This window comes from Saccopteryx bilineata, chromosome 3, assembly GCF_036850765.1.
Source record: "Saccopteryx bilineata isolate mSacBil1 chromosome 3, mSacBil1_pri_phased_curated, whole genome shotgun sequence".
Taxonomy (NCBI): Eukaryota; Metazoa; Chordata; class Mammalia; order Chiroptera; family Emballonuridae; genus Saccopteryx; species Saccopteryx bilineata.
In genome coordinates, this window is record NC_089492.1 from 290,605,900 (window position 1) to 290,623,195 (window position 17,296).

At 56.9% G+C, this 17,296-nt stretch overlaps 1 protein-coding gene across 1 annotated transcript in view; it reads right to left on the bottom strand.

Annotated features, from left to right (window-relative positions):
- Positions 1-244: 244 nt before the first annotated feature.
- AJAP1 (adherens junctions associated protein 1) overlaps positions 245-17,296 on the bottom strand; it is a 96,811-nt gene continuing 79,759 nt past the window's right edge. The window contains exons 3-6 of the mRNA XM_066265187.1: positions 12,959-13,046; positions 10,517-10,759; positions 8,672-8,803; positions 245-1,433 (exon numbers count right to left, since the gene is read on the bottom strand). Of these exons, the coding sequence (XP_066121284.1) occupies positions 8,731-8,803; positions 10,517-10,759; positions 12,959-13,046 (404 nt within the window). The 3' untranslated portion in view covers positions 245-1,433; positions 8,672-8,730. The remainder of the gene's footprint in view (positions 1,434-8,671; positions 8,804-10,516; positions 10,760-12,958; positions 13,047-17,296) is intronic.

A 17,296-nucleotide genomic window follows, 5' to 3' on the forward strand; every position in this document is an offset into this window, starting at 1 on the left:
AGCAGGCAACCTCCGTCCATGAGCATGCAGGCAAGAAACAGTACGGCGGGGGCTGCGGGGGCTCCTCTCTGACACGCCCAATCACTTCTCATTTTCAAACACCGGGGGGGGGGGGGGGGAGGGGGCTCATCAATTTCTGAGCTCCGCTCTGACACACGCACGCATTGCATGCACGCACATGATGAGGATACACTCCTTTAATTTTTGGAACTGGAAAATTTCTTTAATTCGAGCTACGCTTATATAACACAAAGATGGCCAGGAATCCACCGCCTCCCTGCCCCCGTTCTGACACTCGGGCCCGTTCGTTTGTAAAGCTGCTGGCTGCTCCGCAAAATATGCACGTGGCGTTTCGGCAGCATCTCCAAACAACCGAATTTAAAAACAAGATAGTATGGATGTGTGTGTACATATATGTTTGTGTGTGTGTACACATATTTATATATAAAACCACGGCATTCTTCATGATAGCCCGAGGTGACAAATCGCACGTCTGGTGGTACCACTCACCAAATATGGAGCCAATGCAGGGCGTGGGCACCTGAGAGTCTCTCAGTGCCGGTCGTGGCCGGGCCCCAGGATGGACGGTGATGGGATACCAGGTCACCAGAAGGAAAAACGCTCACTCGTAGGACTGCATTTCCAGTATATGCATATATATATGCGCGTATATGTTTGCATGTCCGGGTGTGTATGTGTGTGTGTGTGTGTGCACGCGCGCGCGTGCGCACGGGTGCCCGTGTCTGGGGCGTGCGCACGCGTGCCCGAGGAGTGTGCAAAGTAGAAAACACCGGTTTATTCTGTTCATACTAAGCGCGGTAAATAAATCAGGTGTTGGAACCAATAACACATTGATTTTTTTTTTTTTAAAAAGGAACGTCGAAGATATTCAAAAAATCGCTACAGTACAAAAACGTGTGTGTGTGTCTGTCTGTCTGTGTCTGCTGTGTGTCTTTATATAGTTTATATACAGATATCGTAACCAGAAATAGCGACTCTACCGGAAGAGATTCCCACTGAAATTTCTACAAGGTCCGCTTGGCATCGGCTTTGGCACCAAGTCTCTCGGGTCCGTACATGGCACATAATGGTATTGTTGGCACAGGTTCAGAATCGTGGTACAAATCCCAGGCTCCGTGCGGCTGCTCCCTGTCCTCTCCGCTCTGTCCGCGCGTCCTCCCCGCGTCGCCAGGTCCCTCCTTGCGTGTCCTCTTTCCATCCTTCCAAAGAAAACCGGGAGAAGGCAGGCCCCCATAGGCGCGAGCATCTTTATAAAAATATATTTGGCCTACAGCGTCCTGCTCCGAGTTCCCCACCGGCAAACAGAAGTGGTAGGTGTGGGGGGACCCTCTGCCCCCTTAGAGAGTTTAGTTTTAGGGTTTTTTTTAATTTAATTTAATTTTTTTTTTTTTTACAGGTTCACCAATGGAATCCTGTGAGGAAAGAGAACAAGAAAAGATTAGATGGCAGTAGGGTGAGGGGAGGGTGAGTCCGTGCGGCGCTCTGAGCCCCAGAAAAGTGAAGCCCCGGTCATCGTGCTGCCCAGCAAGCTGGCGCCACGAACCAGGACACACCCCCCGGAGTCCCAGGGCAGGGAGGGGGCCCGGGACCTTGTGGTCTGATCACGGTGATCGAGGGAGACGCTGTGTCCGCTCCCGCACCAGAGAGGACCTAGGCTTCTGAAGAGGGGTCACCATGTGTGCAGGTGACTGAAAGCGACCAGGGCCCACTGCTCAGACCTTTCCCAGCTCCTACCCTCCAAGGGCCGAACTGCTGTAGGCTGCAGTCCTCGACTGAGGGAAGCACTGGACTCCGTTTCTGTCCACTGCTCAGCTGGGAGCCGGCCCGCTGAGGCCAGGACTCGGGAGACAGTGACATATTGCATCAGAAGAAGCACCACCTGGTTCTCTCAAGGAGGTGATCTTGCAGGAGAAAGGAGGAAGGTGACTCCCGGGTGCATGCAGGCAGGGTCAGTGGGCCGCAAAGATGCATTGACTCTCACCCAGAAGGGGTGAGGGCCTTGGAAAACCAGGACTCCAAAGTCATCCCGCCTGGGACAAACCCTAAAGCTCAGTGTCCCCCAGAGAGCCAGCGAGCTACAGCCACTCTGGGTGTAGCCAGCGGGGTGGGGGTGGGGGTGGGGGTTGGAAGCACCCTAGCACAGCCTGGGGGCAGTTCCCACCAGTATGGGATGTTGTCTCTTCCGGCGGTCACTCAGAGTCCCCACCCGTTCCCTGCAACTACAACAAGGAACCGCAACCCTCAAGTGGGGTACAAAGCAAGGGCACTGTGCCCTCGTCCCTGCAGGGGACGCGAGTGAGAAAGTGGGGGGGGTCTGATGAGTCCAGATGACGTCGGGAAGGCACTCTGCTGGGGTCTGGCAGGCTCCCAGGGGTCCCCACACAGCCGCCAGGCTGACCCGTCCTGGCTGTCTTTGGAGCAGTTCAGAAATACAGATTCCTGGGCCCAGCTCTAGGGGCCAGAGTCAGTTCTTCTGGGCGGGGCCTGAGAATATGGGTGTCTGCAAGTTCAGACCGTCCCTCCGTTCTTCTCAACTGACTAGGGATGGGTTCTTTCTCCTGAATTAAATAAGGTCCCGGGGGATCTTCATCAGGACTAGTGCTGAAGGGCACCCAGGTGGTGGGAGGGGGGGTAGGAGTGGACATGGGTCCGGGCAGAGGATGGTACCCTGCTAAGCACCGCCTTCCCCGTCTCTGCCTGGAGCCTCCCTCCGCACGTCCAAACGTGTCCCACCTGGGGTCCAGGTTTGAGTGAGGGTGGTCCTCCCCTCCCCAGCCCCCCTCCTGGCTTGGAGGAGGGGAGGTCGGGCCACTGCTCATCACCGCACCTGGCCATCTACCTCAAATGTCCCCTGTGTGGGCGGCTCCAGGAGGCCCCCATGGAGCACCCACTGACCTCTGCGGTCTCAGCCTCTCTGCTGAGGGTGGGGGTGTCACCTGGTGCAGAGAAAGGGGACGTCCCCTCCAACGGGGGCCAGACCACCCCTGGCCCCCCCAGCACCTTCACTCTGACTCTGCCCTGCCCCTACCCACTGCCTCCAATGTGTAGGATGGGGGGAGGAGTCGTTAAGCGAAGTAATGAAAACAGAGAGAAATGCTCATTTTGCGTTGTCAGTCTTCACTCTGATTTTCTGGATGTTACAAATATGGAGATAAATACTGTGCAATCCCATTTCAGCGAGGTGCCTGGAGGCGTCAGAGCCAAAGGGACAGGGTAGATGGTGGTGACAGAGGGAAGGCTTTCAGGGGGCAGTGACGGCTGCCAGACGCTGTGGATGTGCTCATGTCCCTGAGCGGTGCGCTTAAAATGCTCAGGACGGTCCATTGTACGTTATGTGTATTTTACCACAGTTTTTAAAACTTGGAAAAATAATTTTTAAACACAGGACATGAAAAGCTGGTCCTGATGACCATCCACCCGGTTCCAGCGACCTGGGATCGTCTCTGGTCTCGGGCAGCTATCTGTTGTCCCAGCGTGGTGACCAGTGGCTGCCCCCACCCCCTCACTCCCAGACGGCCCAGAGTTGGACCAGGAGTCACACGGCTGCCGGCCCTAAGCAGGAAGCTTCCCGCAAGAACCTCTGCCCGGGCTGGTTTCTGGTCTTTTATTTCTTTTATTCTGACCTGGACCAGGTGACACGTGCTGCTGCCACGCCTTCCCACGGCCAGCTGTCTCTGGGGGGTGGGGGCGAGGGGGGTACAGCTGTCGCATACTTTCCTGCTTAAAAATCTTCAGAGCTTCAGGTGCCGGTTCCTGGATCCTTCTAGATGTGCTTCTGCCCAGCCTCCCTCTTCCACTTCCTCCTCACGTTCCTCCCCGAACCACAGACCTCCAGCGCCAGCGGTGCCGGTCCTTTGTGGACACACCCCTTTGTCCCTAAACGTCTGCTCTATATCACTTCTGTCAGTTAGAGCAGTGGTCCCCAACCTCTTTTGGGCCACGAACCGGTTTAATGTCAGAAAATATTTTCACAGACCGGCCTTTAGGGTGGGACAGATAAAGCGTATCACGTGACCGAGACAAGCGTCAGGAGTGAGTCTTAGACGAATGTAACAGAGGGAATCTGGTCATTTTTTAAAAATAAAACATCATTCAGACTTAAATATAAATAAAACGGAAATAATGTAAGTTATTTATTCTTTCTCTGCGGACCGGTACCAAAAGGCCCACGGACCGGTACCGATCCGCGACCCGGAGGTTGGGGACCACTGTGTTAAAGAGTGTCCGGTTCTACAGCTTCTCTGCAACAGGACGAGCTGCGCTGGTGTTTATCTGGGTGAGTGACACACATCACCCCAGCCGTCATGTGGTGCCTGCCAGGTCCACCTTTGGTCAGCCCAGTTCCAGCTCTGTGTCCAGCCCAGAGAGGGAGTTCGACACTGGGGGACAGCAGCATTGTTCCCAGCCCCTGTGACTGAAACTTGAAATGACCTGCACCTGCCCGCAGGCATGTGCTGACTGAGGGGGCAGGCATCCAGGAGCAACGGGCGGACGGCCTCTTGGAGGACTGACAGACAGCCATGGGGGAACAGGCATCTATCTCTTCCCAGTGTCTCAGAGAGAAAGACAGAGAGAGAGAGAGAGAAAGACAGAGAGAGAGAGAGAGAGAGAGAGCGCTCTGACCCTGAGCCTTGACTTGCCACTTGGAGAGCAGGGCCGGCTTCCTCCTGGGCGAAGGGGTCCCCTGCAGACCCCTGCAAGCCAAGAGGAGGGGTCTCAGGTTAGCTTCCCCACCTTCCAGGCCTGCCTACGACCCTTCAAAACCCACCACTTGGACTCGGCTCACGGGGCGGACTCTAGCTCCCCTTCTCCAAAGCCTCAGCGCATGAGCCTCTCCGCTGGGCACGCACCCCGAGGGGGACTTGAGAGGGACACCCGGCCCAGACTGGCTGGAAAGTCAGACGTGGTGAGCCCTGGACACCCCAGCCGGAGGACACCTGGGAAGGTGTCCACTCAAGGTTCCTGGTCGAGTGGTCTGAGATGGGTAGCTGGTACTGTGGAGAAATCAGTGCCCTATGCTGCCTGGCAGGGGTTCTCGGCTCACCCAGCCCTGCTGGTTACCAGCCCCTCGGCAGGTCGTGGGGTTCAGTGACCGGAGCCGGCTTTGGCAGAAGCAGGAAGACAGAGGTCCCTTCAGAGCCCACAGCTGCTGGTTAACGTCCCCACACGAGGAAAGGGCTGCCTCCCCACAGAGTTCTCAGAGCAGTCAGTTCTCCCAGGTTCTCAGCTTCGAGTGTGTGGCTTCCTGAGGGGTCTGAATGCTGCTTTGAAAATGGGTCCCTTTGCCTGAGCAGGCGGTGGTGCAGCGGATAGAGCGGCGGACTGGGATGCAGAAGACCCAGGTTCAAGACCCTGAGGTCGCCACCTTGAGCGCGGGCTCATCTGGTTTGAGCAAAGCTCACCAGCTTGAGCCCAAGGTCGCTGGCTCAAACAAGGGGTCACTCGGTCTGCTGAAGGCCCGCGGTCAAGGCACATATGAGAAAGCAATCAATGAACAACTAAGATGCTGCAACTATAAATTGAAGCTTCTCATCTCTCTCCCTTCCTGTCTGTCCCTCTCTCATCTCTCAGTCTCTGTCACACACACACACACGAAGAAAGAAAAGAAAGAAAATGGGTCCCTTCGATGGACCCATGCCGGCTGTTCTATGTTTTTTTTCTTTTTTTGTTTGTTTGTTTTTTAGAACAAAGCGCCCCAGGTTCAGGAGCTTCTCTTATTTTATTTTTTTATGAGCTGTGTCTTCGGCCTGTTTGGCTGTCTCATGCGTTTCTGATGTAAGGGCCTTCCTAATGTCCCAGGCTCTGTTTGGAAAGACCTGGGCACTGAGGAGGTTTTCTGAAGTTTACTCGTTATCTGAAGGGGGAAAATAATGGCAGGAAATTAGCCTAAGAGCCCGCGGCAGGCATGTGTCTGAGCTCGCCTTCCTTGGAGCTGGAAGGGCCGCTGGCGGTTTCACCTTGTCTTGTCCAGAGCGTTCAGGCGGGCTGCACAGTGGAGGTGGCATGAGGCGAGGTTTTGCTGGAATCCATCTCACGGGCTGAGTCCGGGGACAGAGTGAACGCTACCCCGGCCGGGGCATCCGTTCCGTATGCACCAGCCCAGAGTCGCCCACCTCCTCCCCCCACCTGCGGGGAAGAGAACGTGGCCACATCTGGGTCCCGAAGATGAGTGCCCAGTGGCTTAGTAGTGAGCACACCAGAACACTGTGGTAACAAACCGCTACCTTGTCATTAAAAATGCATTTGGAGAGGCTGAGCCACCCTGATGCCAAAGATAAATATCTCCGCTGGCTCTTAAACCTTAATTAAATGTTTTAGTATTAATTGCTATTTATTTAAGGGGTAATAAGTGCCCTAGTAAATCTGAGAGATCTCCCTGCTCAGGCTGCGCTCGACGCGCATGTCCAGGCATTAATTACGGGAATCAGGGACACGCGGAATCCGAACGTTTTCCTCCCAGCGAGTGATGGATGGTGGGTCTGACACACGGCCGTGGAATCTTGAAGCATTTATCAAGGGCTAACCGGGCGCCCTCCTGGTCCTCGCCTGTGGGCAGGGAGGTGGCTGGGACACTTTGTGTCCACAGGCGTGGGGGGCCAAGCATGGCCGGTGCCCAGTAACTCCTGTGGGCTCTTCTCTCCTCTTCGCCACCTACCTGTGACCCACAGCGAGTGAGTCAAGGTCTTTGGACACAGAGGTGTCCTGTACAGGGGGTGGTCCCCAAATAGCCCCTCAGGCACAGTTGGAGAGGGACATCCAGACGCCTTGATGCCTGAGGGGACCAAGCAGCCTGGGGGCATCTACCCCACCTCGGACAACCTGACTGACCTCTCCGAGCAGGCCCCGTCACCAATCCGTGCCTCACTTTCCCCAGCTGGGAACAGCATTGCCAGGAGGACCAAGTTCCCAGACATGAAGTATTCCAACGAGCTGTCAGTTGAACGTCTGCTGTGGGGAGTTGACCCCACCCACCTCGGTGGAGGCTACCTGAAGCCAAAGGTGGGTCTGCCTGCAGGCCCGTGGGCCCATCGCTCTGGAGGATGGGAGCAGAGGTCTCGGGGACGCAGGGCTAGCACCTCCCCGGTCGACGTCTTAGGCTCTCATTGCATTTTAAAAACCCTCACAGAGATGCTCGCCATCACCGGGCCGGCCTGCGGGGGCTCACGGGACGGGGCGGGACCTCCTCTGTTCATGAACACATCTGGCTTTTGGATGTGGAGACAGGGCCACCCTACCTGCTCACCGCACAGCGTCGGCCATGGCGCGGGGGACTCGCTTCATTCCAATCTAATTACATTTATTTGCCCGTTGGCTGAACAGAACGCTAAACAGGTCATTCTGGCTTCGGGACAGGGAGGGAGGGGCTGCAGATTTAATCTGGGGCAAGCATGTGACTGTGACTGTGACTCACGAGGACCGGGACTGGGAACTAACTGATGCCTTCCAGCTACCAGAAGCAGATGGCTCCTCGAGCCCTCCCCCCACCCCCCTGCCCACCGAATGCTACCTACGAGCTGCGTCCGCGGAGGGTCCCCTGAGGCCCCCAGAAAAATAATTCCCAGCCTCAGGCCCTTCACCCTCCTCTGACAACGGGCTTTGCCGTTCATGTCCCCACAGCAGAAAGTGAGGAGAGAAAGAAAGAAAAAATATTCAACTATCAGTAACCATCCTAGAAACTGGGTTCCCTACTCAGGGAAGGGAATCTGATGTCATTTTTAGAAGGAATACCTGGAGGGAAAAGGAAGATGCTCTCTTGGTGGATGACCAAAATGGGCATCCTTAGAAACATCGAGCATCCCAAAGAAAAACAAATTAAAAAACAAAACAAAAAGCACCCAAGCCTGGGGTTGCACCCACTGACCGAGCTGTGAAATGTGCAGTCCCGGGGCGCTGTGCTCTCCCCCCAGCCCCCCGCCCCAGCCGCTGAGCGTCGGAGAGACCAGCGCAGAAGAAAGCAATTTGACATTAGCATTAAAGTTAATATCGTTGAAAGCAAAGCGAATGTTCCCAGCCAGCAGAGCGTGGAAAATTCATCCTGTTTTGGTGCCGGTCTCCCGGCTTCAAATTAGTAGATGTCTCAACTCTCCTCTTTCTTTCTTTCTCGTCTCCCTTCTTATCTCTTCATTCCCCCCTTTTTTTTTTAATTGGTATTTTAATTCTGCCCACCGCCCCCCTCCCGCATAAGGGCGTGTAAGGGTAGGACGCCCCCCCCAGCCCCCCCCAGCCCCCCCCAGCCCCCTTGCCGCCTCCCCCCCCCCCCAGCCCTGCTTGCCTGGATCACTTCCTGTTCAGGGAAGGAGAGCCCTAACTGACTCCGGCCCGACAAGCCGTGCCCACGGTGGCCATCCTCGGGGACGGAGGGACACGTGCAGAAACAGCCCTGGTGCCGAGTCAGGGTGCCTGAGTGTCGGTCACCCCATCCGCTGCCACCTTGGGGTGGTGGGGGCATTTCCAGCAGGCAGGGGGCCCGCAGCCCAGCCTTCCACAGTTTGTTCAGAAGAGCAATCCCATCAGGATCCTGCCCTCGGAGCTGCCACACGGGAAGGGCCCCTCAGCCGGCTATCCCAGAGTGAGGATGGACGGGCGGGCGAGGAAGGCGAGACCAAGGGGGGAAAAGGGCCCGGTTCATGATGCAGGAGGAGGTACCTACCGTGATATAGACACATGGCGTCTGCCCTGCCCCCAGGAGGTAAAAAAGACTTCGGCCAGTCAGCAGGAGATTTCAAACCATTTCTCAGACACGAAGGCCACAGGAATAAGGTGCCGATCGGAAGAAGAGGGTCTGCAGCCAAGCAGAAGAAAAACGGGCTTGTACGCGCCGGTCCAGAACCGACAGGCGGGCAGGTCGGGCCTGCTCCAGGAATCTGGCTACCTGAGCCTCAAAGAACCCCCTGGAAGGTGACTCTCAGCCAGGCCCTACTGGCCGCCGGCAAGAAGGGACCCTCCCTCCCCTTCCGGCTGGCTAACGCCCCCTTTCCACCCTGGACAGCCCTGGGGGACACAGAGCCTGAGACCCATCACAAGGGGGGCTCCGATGCAGAGGCCAGGGGGACCAGCGTTCCTGCGAAGTGAACCGTCTCCAGATTCTAGTATTTCAGTCGTGGGACAAGCACAACGCTGAGGGTGTCTGCCTGCGTTGTCACACGCGACAGGGAGGGCAGCATAGGCTCCTAAAGTGGCAACCCCGTATTCTGTCACCTTTGAGACTGAGCTTCCACTGCCTGAGGCCGGGACGCGTCAGCCGAGCTTTACCTGAGGCCGAAAAGCAAGAAGCTTTTCCATCCAAAAGCTTCCTGGCTGGGGCGTAGGAATGCTGGCTGTGCCCACAGAACACAGGGGCAGAGCAGGGGACAAAGTATAACAATGACCAACCCACAGCCACCCCTCCCATCCCCCCAGAGGATGAAGCACTGTTTGGTCAGGATTCCTATCCAAGCCAACGGGCCCATTCACTGAAATGGCTGGACTAACCCTTCTGCCAACTCTTCGTGAGCTCAGCCTTCTGCAGGGCTGGGGGGCAACCGAGGGGCTCCCCATCCCCGTGTCCTCCTGTGAAAGCGAAGTCCCACTCGCAGGGACAGTTCTGAGGTTCCTGTCCCCACTGTCCTTCCCTCTCTGGGGCACAGTGTGGAAGTCCAACGGGGAGACACGAGGGATTTAGGGAGCACCCGCCCGTTCTCACGGACAGGATGGGGCCGCATTAACTACGGGCACTCTAGCAAAGAGTCGTCCCCTGAGTTTCCCCAACATGGTCCTGGGAGAAGCCCGTGGCGGGCACCTGGGGCAGCGAGCACCCCCAGCGGCCCGTCCTGCTCTGACCGTGGGCCCTCACATCAGCCTGCTGCCCTAACCTGCTTCCTCCTACGATTAAGTTGTTGCAGATTTTTTTCTTTTTAATTTATAAAATGGGGCATGAGGGCATGCCCGCTTTAAAGAAAGAAAAAGAATAGTTTATTGATGTTTTAATCTAACTCCGGATAAGTCGTCAGTGGCTGACTCAGGGGTTCTGGAGTCTTCCCCGGAAGGGTTTCAGGGTCGTGGTGTCCCTACAGGGTCTCGTGCGACTCATTAAAAAAGAAAACTGTTTAGTGATCCGGAGTCTGGCCAGTATTTGGTAGTTTCGCTCGATGCACTGTGGACATTGTATCGATGGGGTTCGGGGAGACTGGCCGGGAAGGGACCACTCAGGAGAGCGGGCCTTTAGGACGACAGGCCTGCACAGCTGGCTTTGAACTCTGGCTGATGACACCTGCCGGGGGGGCAGCGGGGTGGGAAGGCATTAGGTCCACGACCCAGGGCCGGTCTGGATGGGGATTCCGGCTGCTGCCCTGACCTCTCTCTGGGGAAGTGGGGGACGCCCGTCGACCCTTGCATTCACTTGGACCCTCAGACGCACGGGAAGGATGCTTCCCCGCTGTCCACACCCACCTCTCGTGACGACGTTGTCCCACCCGGGGGGCTGCCACAGCGGGCCTGACTCCAGGCCCGAGCTTACCGGTTCCCGTTGAATGTGGACTTGTACTCCCCCACGGAGTGCAGCGTCTCGTCGGTGTACACGGGCACGGACGCCCGGACGCACTCGTGCGAGCACTGCAGGGTCTCGTTATAGGCCGTGAATATGTCCAGGCTGCTGGGCACCCGGGCGGGGGTGAAGTCCGTCAGGTTCTGACAGCTCTCCTCCTGCTGGTTGATCTTCCGCTGGTGGCTGTTCCTCCGAGTGTTCCCGCTCTGGGCACAGCTGGAAGAGGGAGACAGATGTTGGGAGGGGTGAGAGATGGGGAGGGGGGAGGGAGGCGGGGAGAGGGGGGAGAGGGGAGGGTGGGGCCACAGCCGCCACCACGGCTACTGTGCTGCCACCTCACAACCTGCGCTGCAGGCGTTCATGGTACTCCATGAATAGTAAACGGTCACACAACCTGCACCCCCAGTGTTCACGGTACCCCATGAACTAGTACTGTATATGGTCATACCCAGCTGCTTTGGAAGGATCAACCACAATCACGCAGTCAGCCCCTGTGTGTGTGTGTGTGTGTGTCTACCTATATGTATATACAGTCTGAATTTTCAATGTGTCTGCTATTACAGGGCAGGACACAGGCCATAGGCTATGGGCCATAGGACATGAGGTGAGTGGTTGGGCTGTCTCATCCCAGAGCAGAGGCCTTGTGTGGCCAAAGAATGTCAGCACCGGACCCTGGTGTTGACTCAGGAACGCCGCGGCAGGATAAAAATGGATGGGAACTCCTGGGGAAACTTCTGAGCACAGTCTGGGGCGGCCCGACTTTTCATTTTGGAGGGGACTCCAAAATTACCTTTGGGGAGGGAGAAGTGGGTGTGGGGGACCCCGCCCTCCCCAGTCACACCCAGGAGTTGGAAAGGAGACTGGACTATCCTTCCTTCACCCCAGGCAGGTCTGTGGAGAGAACTGTCCCCTGTGCCCCGGGGACACAGCCTCATTTCCTGGTTCTTCTGGACACCCAGGGGCTTCCAGATGTCACCTAGATGGACATGGGAATCTAACCCTTGTGGGTAGAGGGATCTGAAGAAGTAACTGTTGGAGACCCCTCCCCATTCCTGATGTCACTCTGGAAAGTTCACTAGCAGGAGGGGTGGAAGTCCCATCCCCATGGGGAAGAGCGACTAGGATGAAATTTGGGGAGCCCCACTTTGGGGGGGCCTCATCAGGACACCAAACCCCTCCTTCCTTCTGTGCTCACATCTGATGGTGGAGGGACTTCGTAAGACTGCCTCCCCCTAAGTCGTGGTGTTCCCCTGCCTCACTCTCCCAAGACTGCTGATCTGGAAGCCCCCCCACCCCAGATCACAGAACCCACCCTGCCTGCTGGGTCTTCTTCCCTGCAGGGCTTTTGGAGGCTTTGCTGCAAAACTAGAGGTGTGGGGAAACCAAGAGGAAGGTGGCAGCCTGTCACCCAGCGGGTCACAAGTCCGCTGCCTCCTCAGGGAGGGTCAGCAGGATCCGTGGGCCACGCATCCACGTGGTCCGGCCCCTACCCAGAAAGCCCGCTGCACGCTAAATGCTGTCCCTGTCGTCTGTCCTAGAAAATGCCCCGGGACCTAGGCAGGCTGGCCATCGGGGGTGGCTGCGAGGCCTTGCTGGTCGGTGCCAGATCTGTGCCAGCATGGCCCCTCCCCGGCCATCTCCGCTGATCCCGGAGACTAGCTCTCTGCCTGCCACATCCCGTCCTGTGGCAGCTGGAGCGGCCCCATCGGTCCACCTGACTTCCTGCCCGTGTCTGCCGGCAGGGGGGGTCATTTGGGCAAGTGACTCCACGAGTGAGCCTCAGCTTTGATGCTAAAAGGAGCCACACTCGCTGCAGGAGTGGCTGCAGGCAGGCGGGGGAGGGTGTGTGTGTGTGTGTGTGTGTGTGTGTCAGCAGCTGCTCCCCACTCTTCCCAGGGGTGCAGCAGGTGCCTACACCCAACAAGGCTGACCTCAAAATAGGCCAATTTCCAGGAGGAACTAGGCAAAGACAGGCTGCCCGGAGCAACATGGTAACCTAATTCAGCAAGCGGACACGGAGCGGCTTGTGGAAGAGAGAGAGGAGGAGGCTGGGCCCGGCCGGGACAGCGAGGGGCGAGGGGGCCGGCGCGGTCCCCCCCCCCCCAGGCTGCTGCTAGGAAGTAAACTAAAAGGCTGGTGCCCTGGGTGGGCGACATCCAAGGGCACTCGGACCAGGGAAAAGGACTCAGAGCGCGAGAGCACCTGCCGCCTAAGCCAGGATGTCGGGCTCTTCAGCATTCTGCAGCGAGCGCCTCGGTGAGAGGGCTTCGCTTCCAGGCACCTGTGGCCAGACGATAGAAAAGCAATCCCCTGGGCTGTGGCCATGGTCCAGGTTTCCATGTGGACCTCCCCAGGGGACGCCCCCCACACACACACAGCCTCCGTTTCTGGACCAGAAGGGCCGAGGTTCCTTACCAGTTTTTTAAGACAAGAGTTGTAATCAGGGCAGCGATGACCATGATCAGGGAGACGGTGATGGTGACAATCTGATGGACAGCCAGACCTGGAGGCAGAGAAGAGGGGAGGAGAGGGGAGGCGTGAAACCGGGGTCACGAGACGGAAGGATCCAGGAAGGAGGCGCGTGGACGTGTCCTGTTAACCGGGCCAGGAGCAGGAGCGCCAGCACCGGTCTGCGAGCAGCCTGCCCACGCCCAGGCCGGGGCCCACAGGGGATGCCTGCATGGGACAGCACAGGCCCGAAGACCCCTCCTTCACCACACCAGGGGTTGGCAGGTGCTGTGGCCACCGGGTCTGCCCCTCACCTGGACGGAGTCCAGGGAGGGAAGCCCCAGCCCTGGCCTCTCTCCTTCCCAGAGCTTGTCCTGTCTCCAAGACATGACCTGGCCTGTGGGCAGCTGTGTCCTTCCTCGTACCTGTGGAGCCACTCACCTGGTGCCGGTAAGCCCCGGCTGAAGCTGTCTGTGGACCTGCCTCCCTCCTCTCTCTCTCTCTCCCACCCTGGGTGATTCTGCTCCTTGATTCTGAGGGCAGGGCTTGGCCTGACTAGGAGGAGCCGGGATGGCCCAGGACTTCCTGGGAAGTTGGGGAGGGAGGTCGCCTTCCAGGCTCAGGGGCACCTGCATCAGTGAGAAATGTCTTCTGCTTTCCAGGGTGCTCACCAACAAGTTCACCGCCTGATGAAGTTCCCGGCCCAGCGGAGGCTCTGTGGTCTGGCCCTGCTCTGTGTGTGCGCATGGTGGTGGGGTCAGCAGGGACAGAAGGACGGCTGCCACTCCAGAAGCAGGGCAGCCCGAGTCCCAGCCAGGAACCGTCTGCTCACCTCGCGTGCAGATGACCGAGGATGGAAATCTCTCTCATCCTCTTCCTCGGTCCCCACCTGGCCTTCCTCCTCCTGACGACACGTCTGTCACATCCTTCTGGGGACATGGCCATAAAGGACACCCCTGGCAGACCCCACTGCTCAGTTAGGGATGCCTGGATGGTACGAGGCTCCAGTGGACTATCCCTGCTGCCAGCTAGAGCCTTACCTGGGAGCCAGGTAAGAAAGGCCTTGAGGGGCCCTGCAGAGACCCCTGCAGGTGGTGGCACAATCCCCCCCATGAGGGTGCCGATTCCCCGTGTTCTTTCCCGAGATGTCTGAGCAGCTGCTCTCTCCACTCCCCTGGCTCCCAATCCTGACGTCCATTAGCAGAAGCCCACCCATCACACCCGAGGAGGCTGGTGGGTCCCGTGATGAGATGAATGTGTGCGCGGGTCCCAATGTGGAGGGTATCCGAGTGTAAGAGTTCTCTGGTGGTGTCCCAAGGGCCCAGTCTCGCAAGCAGGTGTTAACTCTCTGCTGGAAGTGAGCTTCGTGGAGGGGGAGGGGGAGGATCATTAATAAATGAGTCCAAGTTGTCATGACCAGAAAACAGCCTTCTCTTCCTGTCAGCCCCTCTTCCATTTCTTGGGGACAGAGGTGGGGACATTCCTGTCCTAAGCCTGACTAGGAAAACTGGAGAGAAGACATGAATGCCATGGGCCTCCCTCATTCACTTGTTTGTCCATTAACTCAAGAACCGGGTGTGAAACATCTCCTGTGTTCCAGGCAGTGCCAGTTTTAACCAACTCCCCTGCAGCACCAACCCTCAGGAACAGCCGCTCATTCTCTGTCGCAGGTGCCCATTATTTGTTTATAGTGGCAGCATTCACTGCTAGTTCTGGCCCACGGCTTCCGACACACCAGTGCCCAATCTGCGGCATCTGGGTAAGCCTATGAGACAGCTTGGCTTCTCCTGTACGACGGCCAAATCCACTTGCTGACTGGGCCAAGCTTTATGCCACATGGACCACCCTTAGTCTCAGCAGCAACAGAGTGCCCACCAGCCTCAGTAATCCCTGTCTATTCATCAACCTCCTTGAGACTCAACTGAGACATTGTTGGCAGAGGGGGTTGACAACAATGCCTAGTTTAATGGACAATGAGGAAGAATGGCTGCTCACCCTCCATCCACACATACCCTCGGGCCCAGTCAGGAGACCACCATGCTGTCTTGGAAATGGTGAGCTCATCATTCTGTGTCTGTGCTTCCTGTGATGAGAAGTAAGCTGGTGACGATGATGATGCTGGTGATAATGGTGATGGTGATGGTGACGGTGGTGATGGTGGTGATGATGGTGATGATGGTGATGGTGGTGATGATGGGGATGATGGTAGTGGTGATGGTGGTGGTGGTGGTGATGGTGATGATGATGATGGTGGTGGTGGTGGTGATGATGGTGGTGGTGGTGGTGGTGGTAGTGGTGATGGTGATGATGATGATGGTGGTGGTGGTGGTGATGATGGTGATGATGGTGGTGGTAATGGTGGTGGTGGTGGTGATGGTGATGATGATGATGGTGGTGATGGTGGTGGTAGTGGTGATGGTGGTGCTGATGATGGTGATGATGATGGTGGTGATGGTGATGATGATGGTGATGATGGTGGTGGTGGTGGTGGTGATGATGGTGGTGGTGATGGTGGTGGTGATGGTGATGGTGATGATGATGGTGATGATGGTGACAATGATCCCTGAACACTCAACAAGGGATAGCAATTATTAGGTGTGTATTATACCATTTAATCTTGGCAGTGACTCTCAAAGGTAGGTAGTCTCATCACAAATGGAAGTAATAGCTATTTGGGCACGTTTGTGTGAGTTTACTGGGTCCCATAGTATCTGCTGGCTCCCAAGTCCTTACTAAGTAGTCTCAGACTTTGTCACTCTCAGTTTTGGCTTTGACCTGGCAGCCTCACTTATTCCCATGGAGGAACCAGCACCCCACCCCACCCCCAATTCCTGGGAGAGGACAAGCTTCTATATCACAGGCGCAAGTGCTTTGGCCTCACCACCTCGTCTACCGACAGACCCTTTACGAGTGCTCCAGGCCCAGGCCAAAGCCTCTGGGCCATTTCTGGGCAGGTCTCACCCATACCCTTGGCCTAAGAGCTGAGTCTTATATCTTGGGCTAACCCTGACCTCTTCTGGGTCAGCAGAATTTGATGCTGATGAAGGTACGTGACATACAAGGTCACACTGAGTGGAAGCGAGCTGGCAGTGTGAGGCCAGCCCCACTGGAGCCACTGAGGGTCCCTGAACAAGACCAGAGCACCCTGTCATCCATTCCCCAGTGTCCCCCGGGGCCAGTGGAGGCCCAGGCCACTGCCAGATGTTGACCCCTCATCTTGTTACCACGGGATTCCTTCCATTGGGTTGAGTATCTGTAACGGCCAAAGTCCTTGGAAGGAAGAGTCCCCCTAAGCAGCTGAAGCTCAGTTGTTCAGTCTCCCCTCCCCCCTGCAGACCCCCCTGTGGGCAAGGACAGGACAGTGTTCATTCTCTTCTCCTGGTGGATGTGGGGAAACTGAGGTCCAGACGGGAAACTGTGGGCTCAAGGGACCCCCCCCCACTCCGAACTTATGACTCTAAGAACAAAAGTCTTCATGCGCCTCTGAGCCCTTTCAGAAAAGGGCCGAATCTTCACTGTTTTTACACCCACCTGGCCCCCATGCCACCCAACACGGGGCCCTATGACCGTAGCTGCGTGACGTTCCTGGATTATTGATGAGCACTGGACCTATCACTGAAAAGCAGGAAGTAGAAACTGGGGAGCAGGAAGAAAGGTGCCGACGTGACCCCAGTGCCACCTCGCGCAGGAGGCCTTTCTCCTGTCCCCCAGCGTGGAATGCCTCCAGGGGACACACTAGGTTAAAACCGGGAGGAAAGGGTACACAGGCCAGCCGCCAGCGGAGGTCAGCAGGCTGGAAACGCAACGATGCTGCAACGGCTATGCTCTCTGGAAAGACTTCTCTGCACACCCGCCTTTGCCCACGTGCCCGCTCTCTACCCCTCACCCAGCCTGTGCCGTGCACCCTGCCGGACCCGTGAGGAGCCCGACCAGCAAAGTGAAACGAAATTTCCCGAGGTCATTCGGCAGAACCAGGATGCAAGGCCACTCTCTCTCTGTTTGGGGGTCCCAGTGACAAACCCAACGTCTGACTCCAAACCCAACCCACGCCTGTCCACATTCTGGTGGTAAAAACTGATGAGGGCCAAACAGTGCGTAGACACGCTGGACAAAGGGACGAGTCGCGTCCAGGCAGGACAAAACAGGATGGCTCGAGGTGTCGTGATGCTGCTCAGATCTGCACACAATTTAAAACTTAGGAATTGTTCATTTCTGAAAATTTTCATTTAAATAGCCTTGAACCGAAGCTCTGACCCTTAACAGAGAACTCAGAAAGCAAAACTGCAGACAAGGGAGGACTCCTAT